Here is an 18,739-nt window from a genome sequence, read left to right on the forward strand (position 1 = left end):
GTTATTGATATTTTTAATGGGAGATGGGTATTGTTTTCTTTGAGGTAGGAACTGATTTTTTTAATATTATCGTAGAAACTTTGGCTTCAGTTGATTAATATTAATATTTTTATTTTCATAACTTTTCTTTGGTATCCCAACTTGAAATATTAACTTCCATTGCATCCAAAATATCTGACTATAGTGTATAGTTGAGTCAGTGAAAAGTAACATCATATATCTCCGAAAATACTGTGTATTTAATAATCATATTATGTTATTATTCATTTTCAGTTTCACTTAGTAATACATATATATATATATATATATATATATATATATATATATATATTTTTTTTTTTTTGCAATCTGTTCCATTGTATTTCACATTTTGCATATGTAGAATAATAGAAGATGGGGTATTATTGAAAGTGTAATACATTTATGAAAATATCTTTCTATTTTTGAAAACTTTATTGAGAGTTTTGATCCATTATGTGCATTTAATGTGTGTAGTAAGTAATTTGTGATTGTGTCTTGCTTATTTGCATGCTTTTCAGTGGCATATGAGTATAATTTTAGATGCTTTTAGCTTTACTTTTTATAGCAATTATTGTTGATAGATTGCCTGTTTTTGTGTGTGTATAAAATTATCCCTTACAGGTTAAACCTGCCTTACCTTTTAATTGTTTTTATTTCACTCAAGCTTTCCTTTACTGTAAGATCTTGTATAAATATGCCACAAATGCCGTGTGCTGCTATTTTAACAATTTCAGCTAGTATCGTCAGACTTATGGTAAATCTCTAGCTTTCAGTGAAATTAATAGTTTGTTCTATTAACAGTTATTTTATGCTTAAAATGTGTAGTTTATTTCTGTGTAAGTGACAAGGGTAACTTAACTGAGCAATTTCATGGACTGTCCAAGGGTAGGTAGAATTTCAGTGTCTCATATTCAAGATTAAAAGATCAGAAATTAAAGTTGCAATGCCATGATCCTTTCTGGGAGTGATGTGCCACTATTCCTTAAATTGAGTATAACATCAAAGTATTAAGTAATTTACTACATTAAAGATACTCGTATCATCACTGGTTCTTCCATTACCACATCAAATTGATCCATGTTATATGGATAGTCCTTCACTCCATTTGATTATTAAAGTTAATTTATGTGAAAGTAATTCTCTTTCACAGCAGTCAGTTGGATTTTTGTGAAATAGTATTTTTAAGTTGTGTATTAAAATGAATTTTAATGAAGTGAGATGGGAGTGGATTGCATTCATCTGGATGATATAGGCTTGTGGCACCTGTGAATATGGGAATGAACTTCTGGATTCCATAAAAGACGAGGAATTTCCTTAGTAGCTGAGCACACCATCAGCTTCTGAAGAAGGACTCTGCTCTATGGAGTTGGTTTAGTTAATTAGTCAGTAAAGTGTATGGAACTGCTCTCTTATCGTAAAAGGTTTGAGACATTAAAAAAAGGAGAAGAAATCAAACAAAAAATTAAAGTAGCCTGTAATATATATATATTGTTTGACAAGTCTGTGAAATGGATAATTATTATATTATTACACAAATCTTGCAGTTTAGGTAGAGGCCTTGCGACGAACTGATCCCTCGTCCAAGGAGTCCTACCGACTGTCTATAGATCAAAGCCAAGGTAACAAAAAGTAACCTTGGGTACCGGAAAAATGTATAAACATTGTTAAAACCGGAAATATATATATATATCTTGCAGTTCCCTAGTTCAGTTTAAAATGTTTTAAAGTGTATATTTTATTACTTTTCCATAGATAGCATGCCACAATGTGTGTTAAATTTTGATAATTTTACATTGTTTTTCTTTTACTGTATATTTGCAATGCTTACTAATGTTGTCAGTAAATGATAGCACCTGTGAGTAACTGTTTAGCTTAATGAAGAATATAAAATCAATAGCTTTGGTGCTTGCAACTGGTGAATGCTTGGATGGATGCATGGGAACTGCAGCAACAGAACTTAAACCTGATATTGAAAGATTACTTGTGTAAAAGGAGCGTCAGAATCGGAATGTATCACTACAACTGATTCTGTTAAAGAAAATTGAATAACATATGAACCATGCAGTTAGTAGTATTTTAATAAGTTTCTGAGAAGGTTCAATAAATTGTCTCATTTATAACTTTTTGACGTGCGAGTCAATAAGCAAAGGTGATGAATGTGATCCTGGGTCTAGAAATGGTTGAGAAATCTCTATATAGATCTTTTTGAGAACATGCTGTAGGAGAGAGTATGTTGCAATACCTTTTTTCTCCCTCTCCCACCTTCAAAAAGGAATTTTAAAACTATGAACCCATTAAAAGTAAGAATTAGTTGACTAGTCCTATTTCTTTATGAGTTTAGATTGAAACAATCATTATTATAGTTAAGTATCACACTTCAGTTAAAAAAAAAGAATACTGAACAGCTGGTAGTAATGTATCTTGTTTTTGCCGTTTTTTATTTATTTAATTTAAATTTGTATTTTGCACTTTCACCTATGTTAATATATTATTTTCTTTAAAAATTTCAGAGTATGTACCATTATTCTGTTTATTATTTTGATTTGCCATCACCTAGTCATATAACACTATCCAGGAGCATGTGTTAACAAGAATGTACTTATCATCTGTAATGGAACAGAACGTACATTAACAGTCTTTATAGACCGGTACAGTGATGGATAGTGTAATTGAAGGCAAATAATTCCTTTATCATTGTTTCTGTTTTGAAAATTTAGTTATTTAATTTTTTACTTTTTTATTTCCGCATTGGTTTAGTCCAGTGTTTCTTTTACGTGTTATGTTTTTGCAGGCTCACCGAAGAAAGTGTTTACTTGCCAGCTGTGTGGCAAAGTGCTGTGCTCGAAAGCAAGCCTGAAGCGACACATTGCAGACAAGCATGCGGAGCGCCAGGAAGAGTACCGCTGTGTCATCTGCGAACGCGTCTATTGCTCGCGCAACAGTCTCATGACGCACATCTACACCTACCACAAAACACGGCCCGGAGAAGTTGACATTAAATTCTTTTAAAAAATTCTTAAAGTAAACTTATTTCCAAGGTATTTACCTTAACATTTTCACGTTATAAACTCTTCGGCTATAGTTACATTAGAGGCAAATAAGAAGTCCGTTGGGATTAGTGACTTGAGGAAGATCTGACATTGGTTCTTCTTTTTTTCTGTTCTTGTTTAAATCAAGTTTTGGAAGCACAAGATAATGTTCAAGCTTCCCCACTTATTTGAAATGCCATATTAAACTGTATTGTCCACTACTCACTTTTAAAATTCTGTGTACTGTATGAGCTTGTTTGAAATGTCTGTGTCAGAAATAAGTGAAGATCTATGAAGATGTTGAAGTGCAAATTATCATCATACAAAGCACTTCAGGTTACATGTTCACTTTTAGTTGATCACAGTTTTAATTTATTTTATATTTTGTACATATTCATTACTATATTATATGTGATATGAAAAATATTGATAATGAAGTGGCGAAGGTATTTTTTATGGTTGGTTTATTTAATGATGCTATCAGTAGCTTACACAAAATATCATTGAATTGTAGGGTGGTTAATAAATAATGAATTGGAAAGGATATGGAAAGAAGCAGTCATGTCCTAATTTAAGGTATTATCTTGGAATTTTCTCAAAGGTACTGATGAAAACCATAATAAACCTCTGTTAGGTTAGCTGGTCTCTGGGCAAAGATTTTAAGCTGGGACCTCCAGAATATGAAGTTTGAGTGATAACCACTCAGCCATGATGTTCAGTAAAATTGTTAAAGAAATTTCCAGAGTGTATATGTTATTAGAAACGGAGTGGCATTCTTGGTGTTTATATTTGTTGAAGGAAACACAGAACAGCTTCAAAACCAATATGAAGGCAATATGTACAGTTGACAAGATACAAATAAATGTATATATTTCCTGACACTGTGAGACATGGTTTAGGATCTTACTTGTCATTGAGCAAGTCATCCATTTCTCATTTTGATGGTGTGCAAGACCCAAAGGACTTCTTAAGGGCCAGTACCCAGTGTTCTTTCTGCCACTCTTTCCATTCCTTCATGTGTACTTTTATTTTATTGTTTTGTATGTGGTGCTATGTTGTGTTCACCTTACTTTGCATAATTTAATTTTTGCATGCCTTGTAGTTGTTGCTTTTGGTGTTTACTCAGGTGAATGTTGGATTTTATTTATTGATAAATGCTCCATCTTCTACTATTTTTATAAATTTACATATGAGGGAAGAAACTATACTTAATTGATATATGTTGTTTTTGATGCAATTGTTATTTGATTGAAGTTCTGCATTGCTCAGAATAGAACATTGTTCAAGAAATTAGTCTCTGTGTAGAGTAAATAGTTTTGGTTCTGAAAACCAATATATTAATGAAGCTTAGAAATTGTGTTCATAATTTGTCCCAGATTTAATGTCATTAAAAGTTCATTATTTTACCCTTTTTAAGTAGAGTGTGTGTTTTAAATTTAAAGCAGTGACCTTAGATAGGTACTGTGACTATAAATTGTTTTTATGTTTGGTTACATTCTGTTGTTGCATCTATAGCTATATGAATATTAATTAGCATGAGAGAATAACAAGATGGCGCTTAAAAATTCTATTAGGTGCAGGTTCTTGTAATTATACTAGCAGCTTTTAATATGATGTGTGCTTTCTGTGAAACTTATGTTTGAGTCTGTCATGATTAAAACAGTTGGAATCTTAAATATTTTAGGTATATAATCATCTAAAAATAATATTAAGACAGGTACATCACTTCCAGGACCCTAAGGTGGACAGAAGAATAAACTGTACTTATTAGCAACACAGCAATTTCTCCAGATTTGGGCAGTGAAAAGATTCATGTTGTATTTTTTGCTGTGTTTCTTCTAAGATCTACTTGATAAAAGAATAGTTTAATATCCATTGTGATATTTTTGTACAAGGACCTGGTGATCTTGAGATAAGACACTGGACTCTAATTCAGAGGTTCCTGGCTTCCATCACCAGTCATATCTCTATGCTGATTTCTCTGCCTCATGGTCTTAAGCCATCACCTCTGCTAATTGTAAAGTGATGTATACTGGGCCCCAATCATGGTACAAAACCATTGTTAAACTGTAAGTTCCCTTTGTCGAACATCAGTGTCATAATCACCCTACCACCAGGAGTAATGGAACCCACCATATGAATACCCTCATCTTAAAAACAGATTCAGAATTTTCCTAACATTGAAAGAGGCTGGGAAATGCCATACTAGACCATTCCCTGGGAATGTTAGGAACTTATCCACCTGTTTATTATTTATGTAAATGATGTTAACTTTTCTTCCTGTTTTAAGATTGTAACAGTTTTTTTGGGATTTTAATTACAAGAAGTTTTATTTTACATCCTTCTTAGATGCTCTTACTAATATTAAGACAGACTTTAATTAACATAATTTTTGTAACTCCTCAGTTTTAACATCTGTTCCTCTTAAAGCTTGTTTATGTCTGGGGTTAAGTGACTGTTTCTGCCAGTATTTTATAAAGTGAAGTGGGGATATAGTTGCTGGATTATGTATGATACTGAGCACTTGGTATTGTGAAATTGATTAAATTGTTTCTTTATGATAGACATGCTTTAGTATTTTATAGTGTATTCAAGATTAAAATACAATCAAAGTGTTCGAGTTATTTCATGTCATGTTGCAGCTAAAATGGTTTCTCCTGCTTCTTGCAGGTGCTGGTGTGAATTATCGAATGCCTGCTCCAACTAATAATTTAAATGACACTCAGGAATGCCCATACTGTCGCCGCAGCTTCTCATGTTATTACTCCCTTAAACGTCACTTCCAGGACAAACATGAACGCTCGGACACACTATATGTGTGCGAGTTCTGCAGTCGCCGTTATCGGACCAAGAATAGTTTGACCACGCACAAAAGTCTTCAGCATCGAGGATCTAGCGTAATGCTCAAGAGGCTGCTCAAGAACTCAGCCATACAAAATGTCCTAGGACAGCAACCTCCACAGAACCAGTGAACTACATACCAGCATTGTTCAGGATGCTCAGTCACATAGATAACTATCATCTATCTAAAGTACCAAGAAATTATATTGCAGCTATAAATCTGTGACCACTGCTATTGTGTTGTAAAATATTGTGTAGGTTCGGCAGAAGTTTTCTTGTATTCCTTATGCTTCTGACTGTGCAAGTAAATATTAACAAAGATTGCGAATTGCATGACATACATCAGGTATAATGTCTCCCATCAAGTGAATGACTTAAATTACAGTTAATTAGTTGATTAGCTCAGAGATTTGCTAGGCACACTGCCACCCCCCAAATTAAAAAATTATGCACAGAAGTAAATTCTTATAACAGGCAACAAGGAATACAACATTTTTAGTTTTAGTATCAGAAGTCCCTTGCCAGTGTATATAATTTATTGAGAATGAAACAAAATAAAAGTTAAAAGAAATTATTTAGATTACAAGTTGAAGTGAGCATGCAGACATGAGATATTGCTGGCATCTAATGAAAAGACAGATCAAATAAACAAGGCTGATGTTTCATTGTTTATACTGGGTGAAACTGTGACTTAATTGTGGCTATGTTTCTGTGAGAAAAACAGTTGGTGGGATCACAGTGGGGACAGTTTGAGTCTGTATTCAGTTTGTTTCTGTCTTCACTGTCAGTAACAAACTTTGTATGGAATTCTAAGTTAGCAGTCTAACACTATTTTACTCAGTCACATCATTTATTCTGTAATTAACTTGGAGAACTGTTGGTGTCTCACCATTTGTGCTTCCATTCCAGTTCATAATCCTCCATGTACATCACCATTTTGTGCATTTGGATTATGGATTTTTGGGTTATAATGCTATGTATTTGGTTAGTTATAGTTTATTTAATGACATTCTTTCAGTAGCTCAGACTATAGGTGTGTAGTCCTGTATGTGGTTTATAATGCTTTGGAGGAATTTTTTTTTCTGCCTTCACCAGAGGACCAGAATCAAAATTTTTGTTGCTGACAAACCTCAAATATTGTATCATACTGTGTAATTTTGTTTTTGATTGAGTCCCGTGTTTATCTGTGAAAGATAATTCTTTTTCAGTTACAAATTATTTTTAATACCTGAGCTAAGCATTATATTCCAAATATACGTTTTAGAAGAAATTATGATTTTGCAAATTGGTATTAGTAGTCAGTAACGAAGTCTGAAGATTGTAAGACTGCCGAATAATGACCAAGATACAAAAATTATCTAACTTTTCTCACCCCTTAGGTGTGGCATCTTCTTATCTGCTGCTGTCTTTGTTCCTCAAACCTCTGCTGGAAGCACAGCTTATAACATGTTTCCAGTGGTGTTACTGAAATATTACAAGAATGAAAAGACATACTTCAAGTGTGTTTTTTCTTTTTCTTTTTGTATTCAAATTCAGAAGGATAATCATGGATAAAAATGAAATTCGCCTATCAACTTTTAGTCAAAGCTTTTAGTATCATATTTTATCCCTATTTATTATGTAGTTTGGGAGGCAAAATATGCAGACGAATGAACACTTGGCTCATCATTATGAAGTGTTCCTCATCTGATAACTTGTGGCTTTATGTTTATTTCTGTGGGGCCTATATAAAAAGTGTCTGTACAGTTACCATCAGCTGTAGTAGTAATAAAGGACATTGCTTTTATAATTACTTAGTATCAGTACACAAAGCAGTGATCACATAAGAGTAGAAAATAATGGTTTATTTAATAAGACTTCCATTGTTTATTGATGCAGCCACAAAGTTAAATAACCATTTATGCTGGAATTAAAGTCACTGGATTGAATATAAGTGGCAAAAAGGTTGTTTTGTGAAGTCATGGTAAAAATTCATAGGCAGGCATGAACTGTGTAACAAAAATAATGCAAAATGATTAGAAAATATTCAACAATGGTGTGAAGTAAAGAAACATAGTGTGTGATAAGGTAGAATGTAAGACTGTAAGTATCTTACTATATTTACATTTAAGTTGACTGCAGGGAATAATAAACACAATTAAGAAGGATTAAGGCCTTCATTAATCAACTTAAATGATGACTTATTACTTCATCAGGTTTGAGTATTAATTTTCTCTGCAGCTGGTGCAGAAGAGAAGTGCTGCAATGATATATATGACAGGGTTTAGACTGAGGCTGCATCAAGTGTTCATATCTTTCCTATTTTGTTTCTTTAAAGGAAGAGTTAGAGTGGAGCATCAAGTCTTAATATGCATATGGATCCAGTTAGTGCTTGACATCCATGGAAATGAATTAATACAGACCTTAAACATATATGTTTGTTGAAATTGTTTCAAGTTCTTTGCAACAGGAATTATGATAAAATCGTAGGGATTGTGTGTTGAAAGATCATTTTCTATTGTTGATCAGACAGCTGTTGGAAGAAAGGAAGGAAAAGTGTTTTCAAATTTTAAACAGTCTAAAATGTTTTACTTTTTACATTGATAAGAGTTCATTGTTGAGAAATAGAACCTTTGTCTTTTATTTTTAATTTTCTATCTTCCCCCCCCCCCCCCCCCCCCTTCAGGATTCAAAGTATTCTTTACTCTTTCTTGCCAAACAGTAGTTGAAATCTCAGATAGTGTATTATATGAATGGAACGCACCAGATGTTGTGTGCTTCTCGAAGAGAGAGAAATAGAAATTTTGTCTTTATCTTGGCTAACTCAGCTAGTGTATTTTTATTCTGATATAGGCTTCAAACTGTCAAGTTTGGAAATGTGAAGAAGATAAAGAATGACTTAATGTGAGTCAACATTCACATTGTGTCGTGCTTACTAACGTTGAATTACTTTGATGCAGCAGTAAAGTCAGTAGCCATCAACATGTTAACAAGTTAAGCTTTGTCTTTGTGTCCATGATGTTATAGTCATGCAAATGTTTTCAGATTCAGGTTAATGTTCAGCACATGTATTCAGGTTTCAGACACCTCAGATAACATTACACACAAAGTACAAAGTTGTATTATTTTAAATGTTGTTTAAATATTTAAATAATATTATATGCATTATATTTTGCACCTGAAATATCTTGGCATTTATGATAAGTGTAACTGAGAAGAAAATTAAAAGAACTTCAGTCACATCAGATGGATAGTACACACTGGATTGTTCAGTGATTTCTCCTGTATACCAAGACTTTTTAAGGTGCAATAGCATTTATATTACTGTATGTCAAATAGGTATAAGTAAAAGAAAATAATTTCTTATGTATTCATAATCTATTCTCATATGTATGTCTCAAAACTGTAAGAAATATTGAGATAATCTGTGGTATGATTACATCTCTTACATTGTTCTTCCCACAAATTTGTTAAATCCAGATTAATAAGATTGGAATTGTATGAGTAAAATTTGTAATGTTTGTGAAGTTGAAAAATTGTCACCTTGTACTGAGCATAATGAGTAAAACTACTTTGTTGAGTGTGTAGACAATTAGAGAGCTAGCATAGATTAGTAGTTTAACTTTGAAAAGTGAAAAGATTGTCCATTCCGAATGTTCAGATGTTCTTGTGTTTGGCTCAGTAAGTGGTACATCATTAAGGTATAGATAGTAACTTGAATGTTGAAATATACAACATTTTTGGGCTCTAAGCGATTGTTACCTTTAAGGAAGGTATTTTCTTGAATTTCTGATGAAATCTTCTTACATGTTGATGTTTTCAGATTCACAAGCTTCTAGAGGAAGGCACCTCATGATTGTTGTCTCTGTTTTATATTGTTAAAAATTGCCCTTAAGACTCCAAAATTATTATAGAAATATAGTTTAATTTGTCAGCCTTGCCAAACAAAAGTACAAAACAATCTTAGGGTTCCAGTTCAACTTGAATGTCCCACATTTTTAGACAGCAACATTCAACATAAACCACAGACACAAACATTTCTGGGTTCTGTTAACCCAGTCTTATAATGTGCCAAGAAATATGTATATTTGAATATGTGTGCTATTTAATGTTTTAAATTTAACGTTTTTAGAGCTGTATGTATTAAACTTTGAAAAAAAAATTCTCACAAATAAGTACTGTACTGTGATGGTACTTGCTATGAAAGATTGTAAATACTTCGAGTATATGCAGGTGTGATGGATGTGGTGTTGTGATTTGAATCGACTCTTAGCCTTTATGATGTTCATTACAGTTTTCAAATACGTAATTTTGAACAAGTTTGGTACAAAAATGTGAGGATTTGTAAGCATTTGTTTAGTAATACCAGATGATTTTTAAAGTATTTTAAACTAAAAAGGAGCCTGGAGGAGGAGAATGAATGCAGATGGTTTTGGGGACAAACTGTGTTCAGATATTTTTCTGTTTGCCAATAGAAATTTAAATCAAAGTACTTTTTTGATACCAAATCTTGAATTGGAAATAGTTACATGCCAGTATGACATGTGAACAGGATTATTAAAGAATAGTTTTAAAATCCATTGGTATATCTGATAAAATATAAAGGATTTCCTTTTCATAATGAGATTATATTTCCTGGATGAAATTTCATAGAATTAAAATGTGAAATATTAATGTTAAAGGATTTATATATGTTATAATGGCTAGGCCCAGTAATGGCAGCCTTTCAAGAGAGAGAGGAACCATTTTATGTAGCATTCTTCAGAGAAAACTCTTTAGATAATCACATTATTATTTTATGATGCTCTTGTTTGTGCTGGTACTTTGCTATAAAGACACCCTGACATTTCATTTATTACCTTACAGTTATATAAAAGATGATAATTATTTGCAGTTTTTGAAAATAAGAACAGCTGAAACAAGTTTGTAATATAATTAGTTAATTTGGCCACTGTTAAAGTGTTGCTCATATGTACTTAAAAGTTGTGTGTGGCTTGTGAGCTGCAAGTTGTCAACTCCTGAGCTGTGCAGTTTTAGGTTCTTTCTCTCCATTTACTACAAAATAAAATTTAAGTCTTCACTCTTTGTTTGGCATAATTGGAAACGTTATTCCTCAAAAATTATTATGACTATGTGATTTATGACATTTTTTTTTTTGCCACTTACATCTAACGTTATGTTAATACAGTAAGACTCTCATAATATGTTACACTTCAAAAATTACATACCAGATTTTTCATGTTCCCTCATACTGTTCTTAAAAGTTTTATGTCAGTTTTTATGAAATGTGTTTGTTGATCTAGCAGATTTTTTTATATAAAAAGACTATATTACTGTATCAGCAGTTATTTCCATTTTAGTTCATTTCTTATGTACAGGCATGAGAAATGCTAATGTGGTTCCTGGCTCTGGATGAAGACGCTGTATCTATTTTGAATGTTTTAGATATTATTTCTTTTCTCAAAACATGGACCAGGAATGGGATCTGTGTTTACACTGAACCACCATGAAGGCCTGAAACCTTCTAAAGCAAGAAAAATATAAAAGTTTCATGTGAAATTTTTTAGTATACTATATGTGCTTGCTGAACAGCTCTGTGTTATGCAGGGTTAAGCTTGTTTATTAAACAATGAATTTCTTTTGGCAAACTGATATAAATATGTGATTTTGTACCTGTATACTATTGTATCTTCATTCTACAGTCTTACTAAACTTCAAAGGAACAGTAATTGGTGAATCTGGATGGTTGAATCTAAAGTATGAAAATTTGAAGCTATGCTTGCTGACTTAGGGTGACTGAAGAAAAAAATGCTGCTCAAATTATAACATATGGCATGCTCTTTGGGTATTACAGTTTGCTGACTGGTGAAAGTAATCTGTTCAAGTGAGTTAGAATGTTTAACTCACAATACAGCTTCCAAGCTGAATATTAAACAGTATCTTATAAAGAATATGCTGCTAATGTAATATATTGCAATTATGGTGCCTATAGTTGGATCATGAAATTTGTCTGTAAACAAAACTTAATATGGAGCCCATAGATATGAATCAGGAATTGCTAGCCAACGGATGTAGTTGGTTAGATGCCGAAGAATGAGACCTAGATTCTAGATTAAGATGAGAACAGATTAGATGTCAAATGGAAGGAAGGAAGAGTATGGGAAAGAATTTAGGTGGCGTAGTTATGGGGAGACAGTTAGATGGAGAGGCTTGGTTGATAGACATAAGGTGGAAATGTTTTACGTTGAAGAAGCAACCTTCGTACTACATTTGACATTATGTACTAACAGAATTTCTCGAGATTTCTCTTCTTTGCCGAACGTACACAGAAAGTCAATTCACATTATTTTATAGTATAATGTTCTGGTGAAAAACCGTTTACTCCACAGGTGAATCTAGTTGAATGATTTTCAGACTGATCTATGTTAGTAGGCAAGAGACTCAGGTATGTTTTATATCTGCTTGCATTGCACATAGTGTGTGCTCATGACATTGCAATACAGCACAGCATAATTCTTTGTGAGAAAGCAGTTTATTCTTCTCAGTGTTCTCATCAGTAACAGCCTTTATAACTAATATTCAGGTTATTTATTTGTGTGTTATTTGGAAAGAAATATCATGTCAAAATGAACTCTGAATATAAAACCTTTCTACATATCTAGTTCCACTCTTGAACTTACATGTTTTTACACCATGTTCAAACTAGCTGTGCCAGTGGGTGACATCACACAGGGGGAAGCAGAAAGAAAGGGGAGAGTGCTAGTAGCGTGTTTCAATGCTGTGCGTACCACATCAAAAATGTTTGTCTGTGTAGCTTAGATTCAGTATGTTTGTGTTGAATGTTGCAACAAAACTAAAGTCAGTGTTATGCTATTAGGATTGTTCATCTATATGAACATTATTGGCTATGGGCATTTATTTATGAACATGCAGCAGTTGTGAAGGGCACAACTAGAGTGAACAAGTGTACAGGTAAGCTTCTATTTGGTGTTTTGGGTGTGAAATGTGTACAACTCCATGCTTTGTTTACAAAATTAATGGAGGAAAAAAAGTGCTGTGAAATTCAATTATTTTAAAAAAGACTTTATTTGGTTATATTATTGTTTTCCTGTTAGAGTAAATTTTGATTTGTGATAATTGTGTACCAAAGAAATTGCATTTATTTTGTATCAAAAATGTTGTAGGTAAGGAGAATTTTGAACATGCCTAAAATGCTTAGGAATGTCACATACTTTGTTAGTCATTTGAACTGATACATCTGAAAGTTTCCTTTTCTTAACCAGTTATGTGGTACTAGTAGTACTGCATACTTAATTCATTATTTTTTCTCAGAAATTATTTTATTGAATTATATATTTTTTTGTTAAGTAATTTGTAGTGTAACTTTGTGGAACATAGATTGTTTTGCTATAATGTTGGTCTCATATGAACGAGAGGTGTCTGTTTATGTAGTATGGTTGACCTTCATTTATGTAATGTAATGACAGTTTGTTTTAAAGGATGCTGTTAAAATAAATCTGATATGATACTATACTTTCTGTATTGGAAGATGGTAATTGTCATGTAACAATGGATATCATTGTATTCTGAGGACATATCATTGTCGTGCGATTATATATCATTGGTATTGTATGAAACTTACAGTAGGTCAGGAGTTTTATTTTAAAAAGCTATTAACTGTAAATAGATGTATTGTACTTTTACAGGATGCTGATGGTACAAAGTCCTACACTAGAATAGGTGACCATTAATTTTGCAGGATCCAACTGTTAACAGAATGGAATGTTAATTTGGTATTTTCCTGTGACAAGTAATGCAAGATATGATAAGTCATACCCCTTAGATCGCTTAAATTTATGTGATTTTCTCTTAAATGTATGGAGTATAGAAGAAGAGATATGGAAATCTTATATGTGTAATTCATAGGTACTTGTTGATTGTTATGTATGGAGAAAACTTTGTTTACCTTTTGGTAGTTCTTCAGAACCCTAAATCTTTTAGGTTTAGTTTTAGTTTTGAGTAAACATTTGTTTGGGAAGATACAATACAGTCATATCCACATTGAATCCTGGTGATCAGGGAATTAGTCTGCACTATGGTAGTCTCTTACTCTGAGTTCTCTTTTCCTTCAAGCAAATGATGGGTCATAGCTTGTTTCCATCATGTAAGCTGTCACAGTAACCATATAAACAACAATTTTCCATTTTGGATTAAAGGGAGTCATTTAACTTTAATAATAGTGTGCTGGTTACAAGGAACTAGTGTATGTTTGTGTGTTAGACATGTAGTCCTTGGTACCATGATCAATGGAATGCTGCACATCTGCGTTATAAGATCAAAGCAGGCAGCTTTTGCTGACATTTGTAATTGTAGATGTTTGTCGTTGTTCAGTGCAGCGACTGTGAAAGGAGCTGAGTGACTGAAAAGGCTGGTGTAGTTTGCCCAAGGACTTTGTATCATTTGCATATGGTCATTTAAGATGTAGGTTCATGCCCCAGGTTGTACAAAGAATGAAGACTTTGATAAATAGTAAACAGGTGTAATGCCTTATAAAGTGGTATTTCAGGATGGAAGACTTTGTGTTAAGTTAATGACTTATATATTGTGAATGTGGCTGCATTGATTTATTAGACCCAGATAATTAACAGTAACAGGAGCATGGAGTTTAAAATGTATTGTAATGTATGTAAGTTTGATTTTAATTTCATTGTTATTAGTGTAGAGTTTTGTGCATACCTGGATTTATGTTTTATTTTTACTTGTGTGGTAGGTAATATATTTTTATACATATGCAACTATTACTAGTGCTAAAATATTAGAAATCGATCTCAATAATGTTTATAAAGAAAACCAGCAAATACCATTGTACTTATGCACAATGTGAGACATAATTCTGTCTTTGCAAATGCTTACCTCAGTAATGGTCTGTAAGTTAAAATTAATATAACAACAGAGAAGTTTGTGTGATTGAAGGTCAGATTAACTTCTCACCCAGTTATACAATTCTTTCTCAAGTTTGGTCCAAAAAAAATGAAGTTTATTTTGGTTTCATGGAAATTGAGGTAATGGAAGTAAATCTTTGCATGAAATGAATATAATTGGATTATTAATTACTGGACCTAAGAATATGGCTGTCATAAGTTGACTCAGGATACTAAATTTGCACAAAACTGCCAGCCATATTTAACTTGCATATATTAAGGGAAGCTGTTGAAGATTAAGAGAAAATTAAAGACCATCCTTTTCACTGCTGGGATTAAATATTTGTGAGAGGATCAAATTTTTTGTTGATGTGGGAGTAAGGAATATTGAAATGAGAATTGCTGCTTCATTAATTTTAGTGATGTAATGTTCGTGGTACAAGTTATGTTACTTCCTCCTCTTTTTTGTTGTTGATATTTTTCTGTACCTCTGACTGAAATTTTTGTTTCTAAATGTATTTGAAAGAAATTGTCCATCTTGTTTATATAACATAATGTAGATCACAAACTTTGCATGTTCTCAAGATACTGAATAAGTTTGAGTTATGTTATGAAAGTAATAATGGTTGAATCAGTTGTTTGTTATACTGAATTAGATACTTGCTACTGAAATTAATACACAAAATTTGAATAAGAAGCAAGTAATGCAACATTTGTGCATTAGCTGCTATGTCATACTTGGCAGGGATATTATTGAGCTCAGGAAAATAGTGAATAGAATTGTGTAGACATAACATTACACACACACACACACACACACACACACACACACACATGGATGACTTGATAACTGTATTGTGAATAACAAATCATTTTATCACATGCACACATTTACTTTTGATGTTTCATCTTGAATATTAACTGCAGGAAGTTTTAACACCTTTATACTGATCCCATTTATACCAAAAAGACAAGAATATGCAGGTGCATGAGGCAACTGCCATCAGTTCAGACTTACATTTTGAAAATGCCAAGGGTTAATTTCATAACAGTGCTTTTGAAATATGTTCTCTAAGTCTGTTTGACCAAAGTGAAATTATCTATTTCTGAAAATTGTATGGAACATATGATCTTTCCTTTACTTATAACAATATTATTTTAGCTGCGATATATTACTGTCAATATAACTTTTAATTGTAATAATCTTTAATTGAAATGTTGATGTCTATCCTCTTATGTTCAGTTTAAGTAAATTGTAATTTCCAGTCATGTTTATCTTGTAATTGTCTGGGTCTTAATAACAGCATAGTTGTGTAACGTGGGTTACAGTTTAACATTTTTTAGTACTTACAGATAATTACTTAGCCAGAAATGCAGCAACATCATTGTATTTGAGTGTACAATATGAAGGTGTTCACATCTGTTGTGCTGATACCTGCAGGATTATTAGTTCAAACAAAAGCCTTCCATCAAGCTAAAATTTATTAATAATGTATTCAGTAGCATACATTTTTTGAAGTTGTACATAAACCAGGCTGATGAAACAGAACTTATTAGCCCGTACTATGGTTTATATTAACGTAGTTTTATCGTATTGTTCCTTACATGAGTTGGATATAAAGAAATTGATTCAGATTTGCTAATCATTTTATGCACAACAGTTCAGCAAAATAATGGGGAGAAATTACAAGAAATAATATCATTACAAACAAGATGCCTTTATATCAGTACAAGAATCCTTGAGTGACCACTTCACCATTGCTTGCCAATTAATAACAAACATACAAATGGACATTATAATCATATAATTTTGTATACCTCATATAGCCTCAGATATCAACATGACCATAGCTAACCTCATTCAAATACTGGTACTTATGCTTCTTTTTATAACAATACACAGGGAAATAGCCATTGTTCAGTTTAAGTTTTTTGTTTTTTATATAAAATCTATGATGATAATAATAGGCATATCATACTTTTTCAGCGCTAAGCGCTTTCACTTTAGAGACATTGTATTGTTCTATGATAGTTGGTGTAATAATAAAATTAAAGAAAAATTAGCATCTATTTTATATTCATCTATTGTGTTCCCTACTGATTTCCTTCAAACCTTGCTGCATTATGATTCCAGCATTTATTTATCTGTTTCAGACTCTGCATGAATAATTGTGTGAACGAGGACATTACTTCTTCCACATCTTAAAGGTTGAACATTTGAATCCCATACATTGTGAATATGCAATTTTTTATTTACTCGTACATTCGTAATTTTTAGCTACCAGTTCTGCCACAAGAATGCATTACAGAGCAAAGTGTTTTCTATACAAGATGGAATAATTTAATATTTCTTCTCCCATTGTTTGGGGAATGACTCCCTTAATACTTTATGTTCTGTCATGATTGCAGTGATGCATGAAAGTGTGGTGTATCCCCAATTGGAGAATTCTCCTCAACATGGGTTGTCCTGTCTGCAGTGTGGGAAGGTCCTGAGTTCCCGAGGAAGTTTGCGCAGACATATCAGTGACAAGCACAGTATTCCTGTTGGTGTGTTTAGGTGTCACCTTTGTGCTCGAAGCTACAGCACACAGAACAGCCTTAACAAACATCGCTACACTTACCACAAGACCAATCGCATAACTGCTTGGCAGTAAGTGGGAGTAAGTTATATATTTTCTTAGTGCATACCTCTAAATCCTTAGAAATCCAGTCAGTAACTCTGTAGTAATGGTTTTTAATCTTCTGTTCTTATATGATAAACATTAAATGTACATTTGTACCTTCTTGGCCAGTGGTCCAAAAACTGTTTTATTAGTTATGGAGTATACAAAGTGTTTCATGGAGTTTCTGAGTAAATTTGTGTACTGGTTCAACTTCTGAATGCCAATATTATTTCAAGGCAGAAAAAAAGTGATAACTGATATACACACCAGTGCAAATAAATTGGAAAGGAGATGAAAACAATATCAGCGGCCATTAAGTGTCAAAGATTTATCAGATTATCTGTTCTATGAAAAGAGTGTATGACATATGTCAGGTAATATTAGTTTCTGTCACATGTTCTATTAAAACTTTTCTGTCATTGACATAGTACTTGGTTAATTTAGTTGGTAAGGTTACCTCCTAAACTCAGAAGAGTAAAATGATTCATTAATTGTACAAATAGAAAGACTGAAATGGGCTGTGGAAATGGTCCTTTCTAATAAACAAAGTTCTTTCCTGTTGAGAAAGTAAGTTATCACATGAGTATAAAGAAGTGTGTTTTATATATAGTATACAATGTATGTTATAGTAACAGTGAATAATCAGGTTATTGCAGATAATTTTGATTATTCAAACTTATTGTGTACATTGTTTATTAATGCAGGACGTAATTTTAAACGGAAACACTGCTTGTTTAGGCAAAGACAACTGTAAAGATAATTGGAGACAATTTGCAATTTTTAAATAAAATTTCATATTTTCTGTATAATGCAAAAAGGGTATTCATAAAACTTTCTGGCAAAACTATGCTGATTTCAGCGTTACTCCCTGATAAAGGAAAGCTTACAATATAATCAATTTCTTACTCAGAAATATTTTAATTGTTGTTTTCCAAATGTTATGTATGAAGTTAATGAAGTGATTTAAAAGTTTCTGCAGCCAAGTGTATATTACATGTCAGCACATGTAATGGGGGAGATGAATAGAAAATGAAAATGGGATGATTTGTATGAAATTATGAATTAGTTATTAACCATATTAATTACATGATTTATGGTTAGGTTCAAGTGGTTGCATATGTATAGCTTTCACATTTGTTTATGTGATTTATTCTATTGCAAAATGAAATCAAGGTATGATTTCTCCAGAATGCTAGCAGCAATCATTTTTGCGAGGTAAATGCAAAAACAAGTGGCTTTCTTATTCATAAAACCATTATTACTATTTGTTACGTTTTGAGTATCA

At 32.4% G+C, this 18,739-nt stretch overlaps 1 protein-coding gene across 3 annotated transcripts in view; it reads left to right on the forward strand.

Moving 5' to 3' along the window:
• The window catches only part of br (broad-complex core protein), a 54,928-nt gene extending 37,051 nt beyond the window's left edge, over positions 1 to 17,877 (forward strand). Inside the window, exons 6-7 of one of the 3 annotated variants that reach the window (XM_022083839.2) lie at positions 2,813 to 3,059; positions 5,721 to 5,836. In XM_022083839.2, coding sequence (XP_021939531.1) covers positions 2,813 to 3,030 — 218 coding nt within the window. In that variant the 3' untranslated portion in view covers positions 3,031 to 3,059; positions 5,721 to 5,836. Of the gene's footprint in view, positions 1 to 2,812; positions 3,060 to 5,720; positions 16,855 to 17,200 lie in introns of those variants that run through there. The other 2 variants (XM_087345959.1, XM_022083838.1) reach the window with 2 other exon arrangements.
• Positions 17,878 to 18,739: the final 862 nt, after the last annotated feature.

This window comes from Zootermopsis nevadensis, unplaced genomic scaffold (genome assembly GCF_977971745.1).
Source record: "Zootermopsis nevadensis isolate Lab colony 2312 unplaced genomic scaffold, Znev_1.0 Znev_ptg000009l, whole genome shotgun sequence".
NCBI classification, from domain to species: Eukaryota; Metazoa; Arthropoda; class Insecta; order Blattodea; family Termopsidae; genus Zootermopsis; species Zootermopsis nevadensis.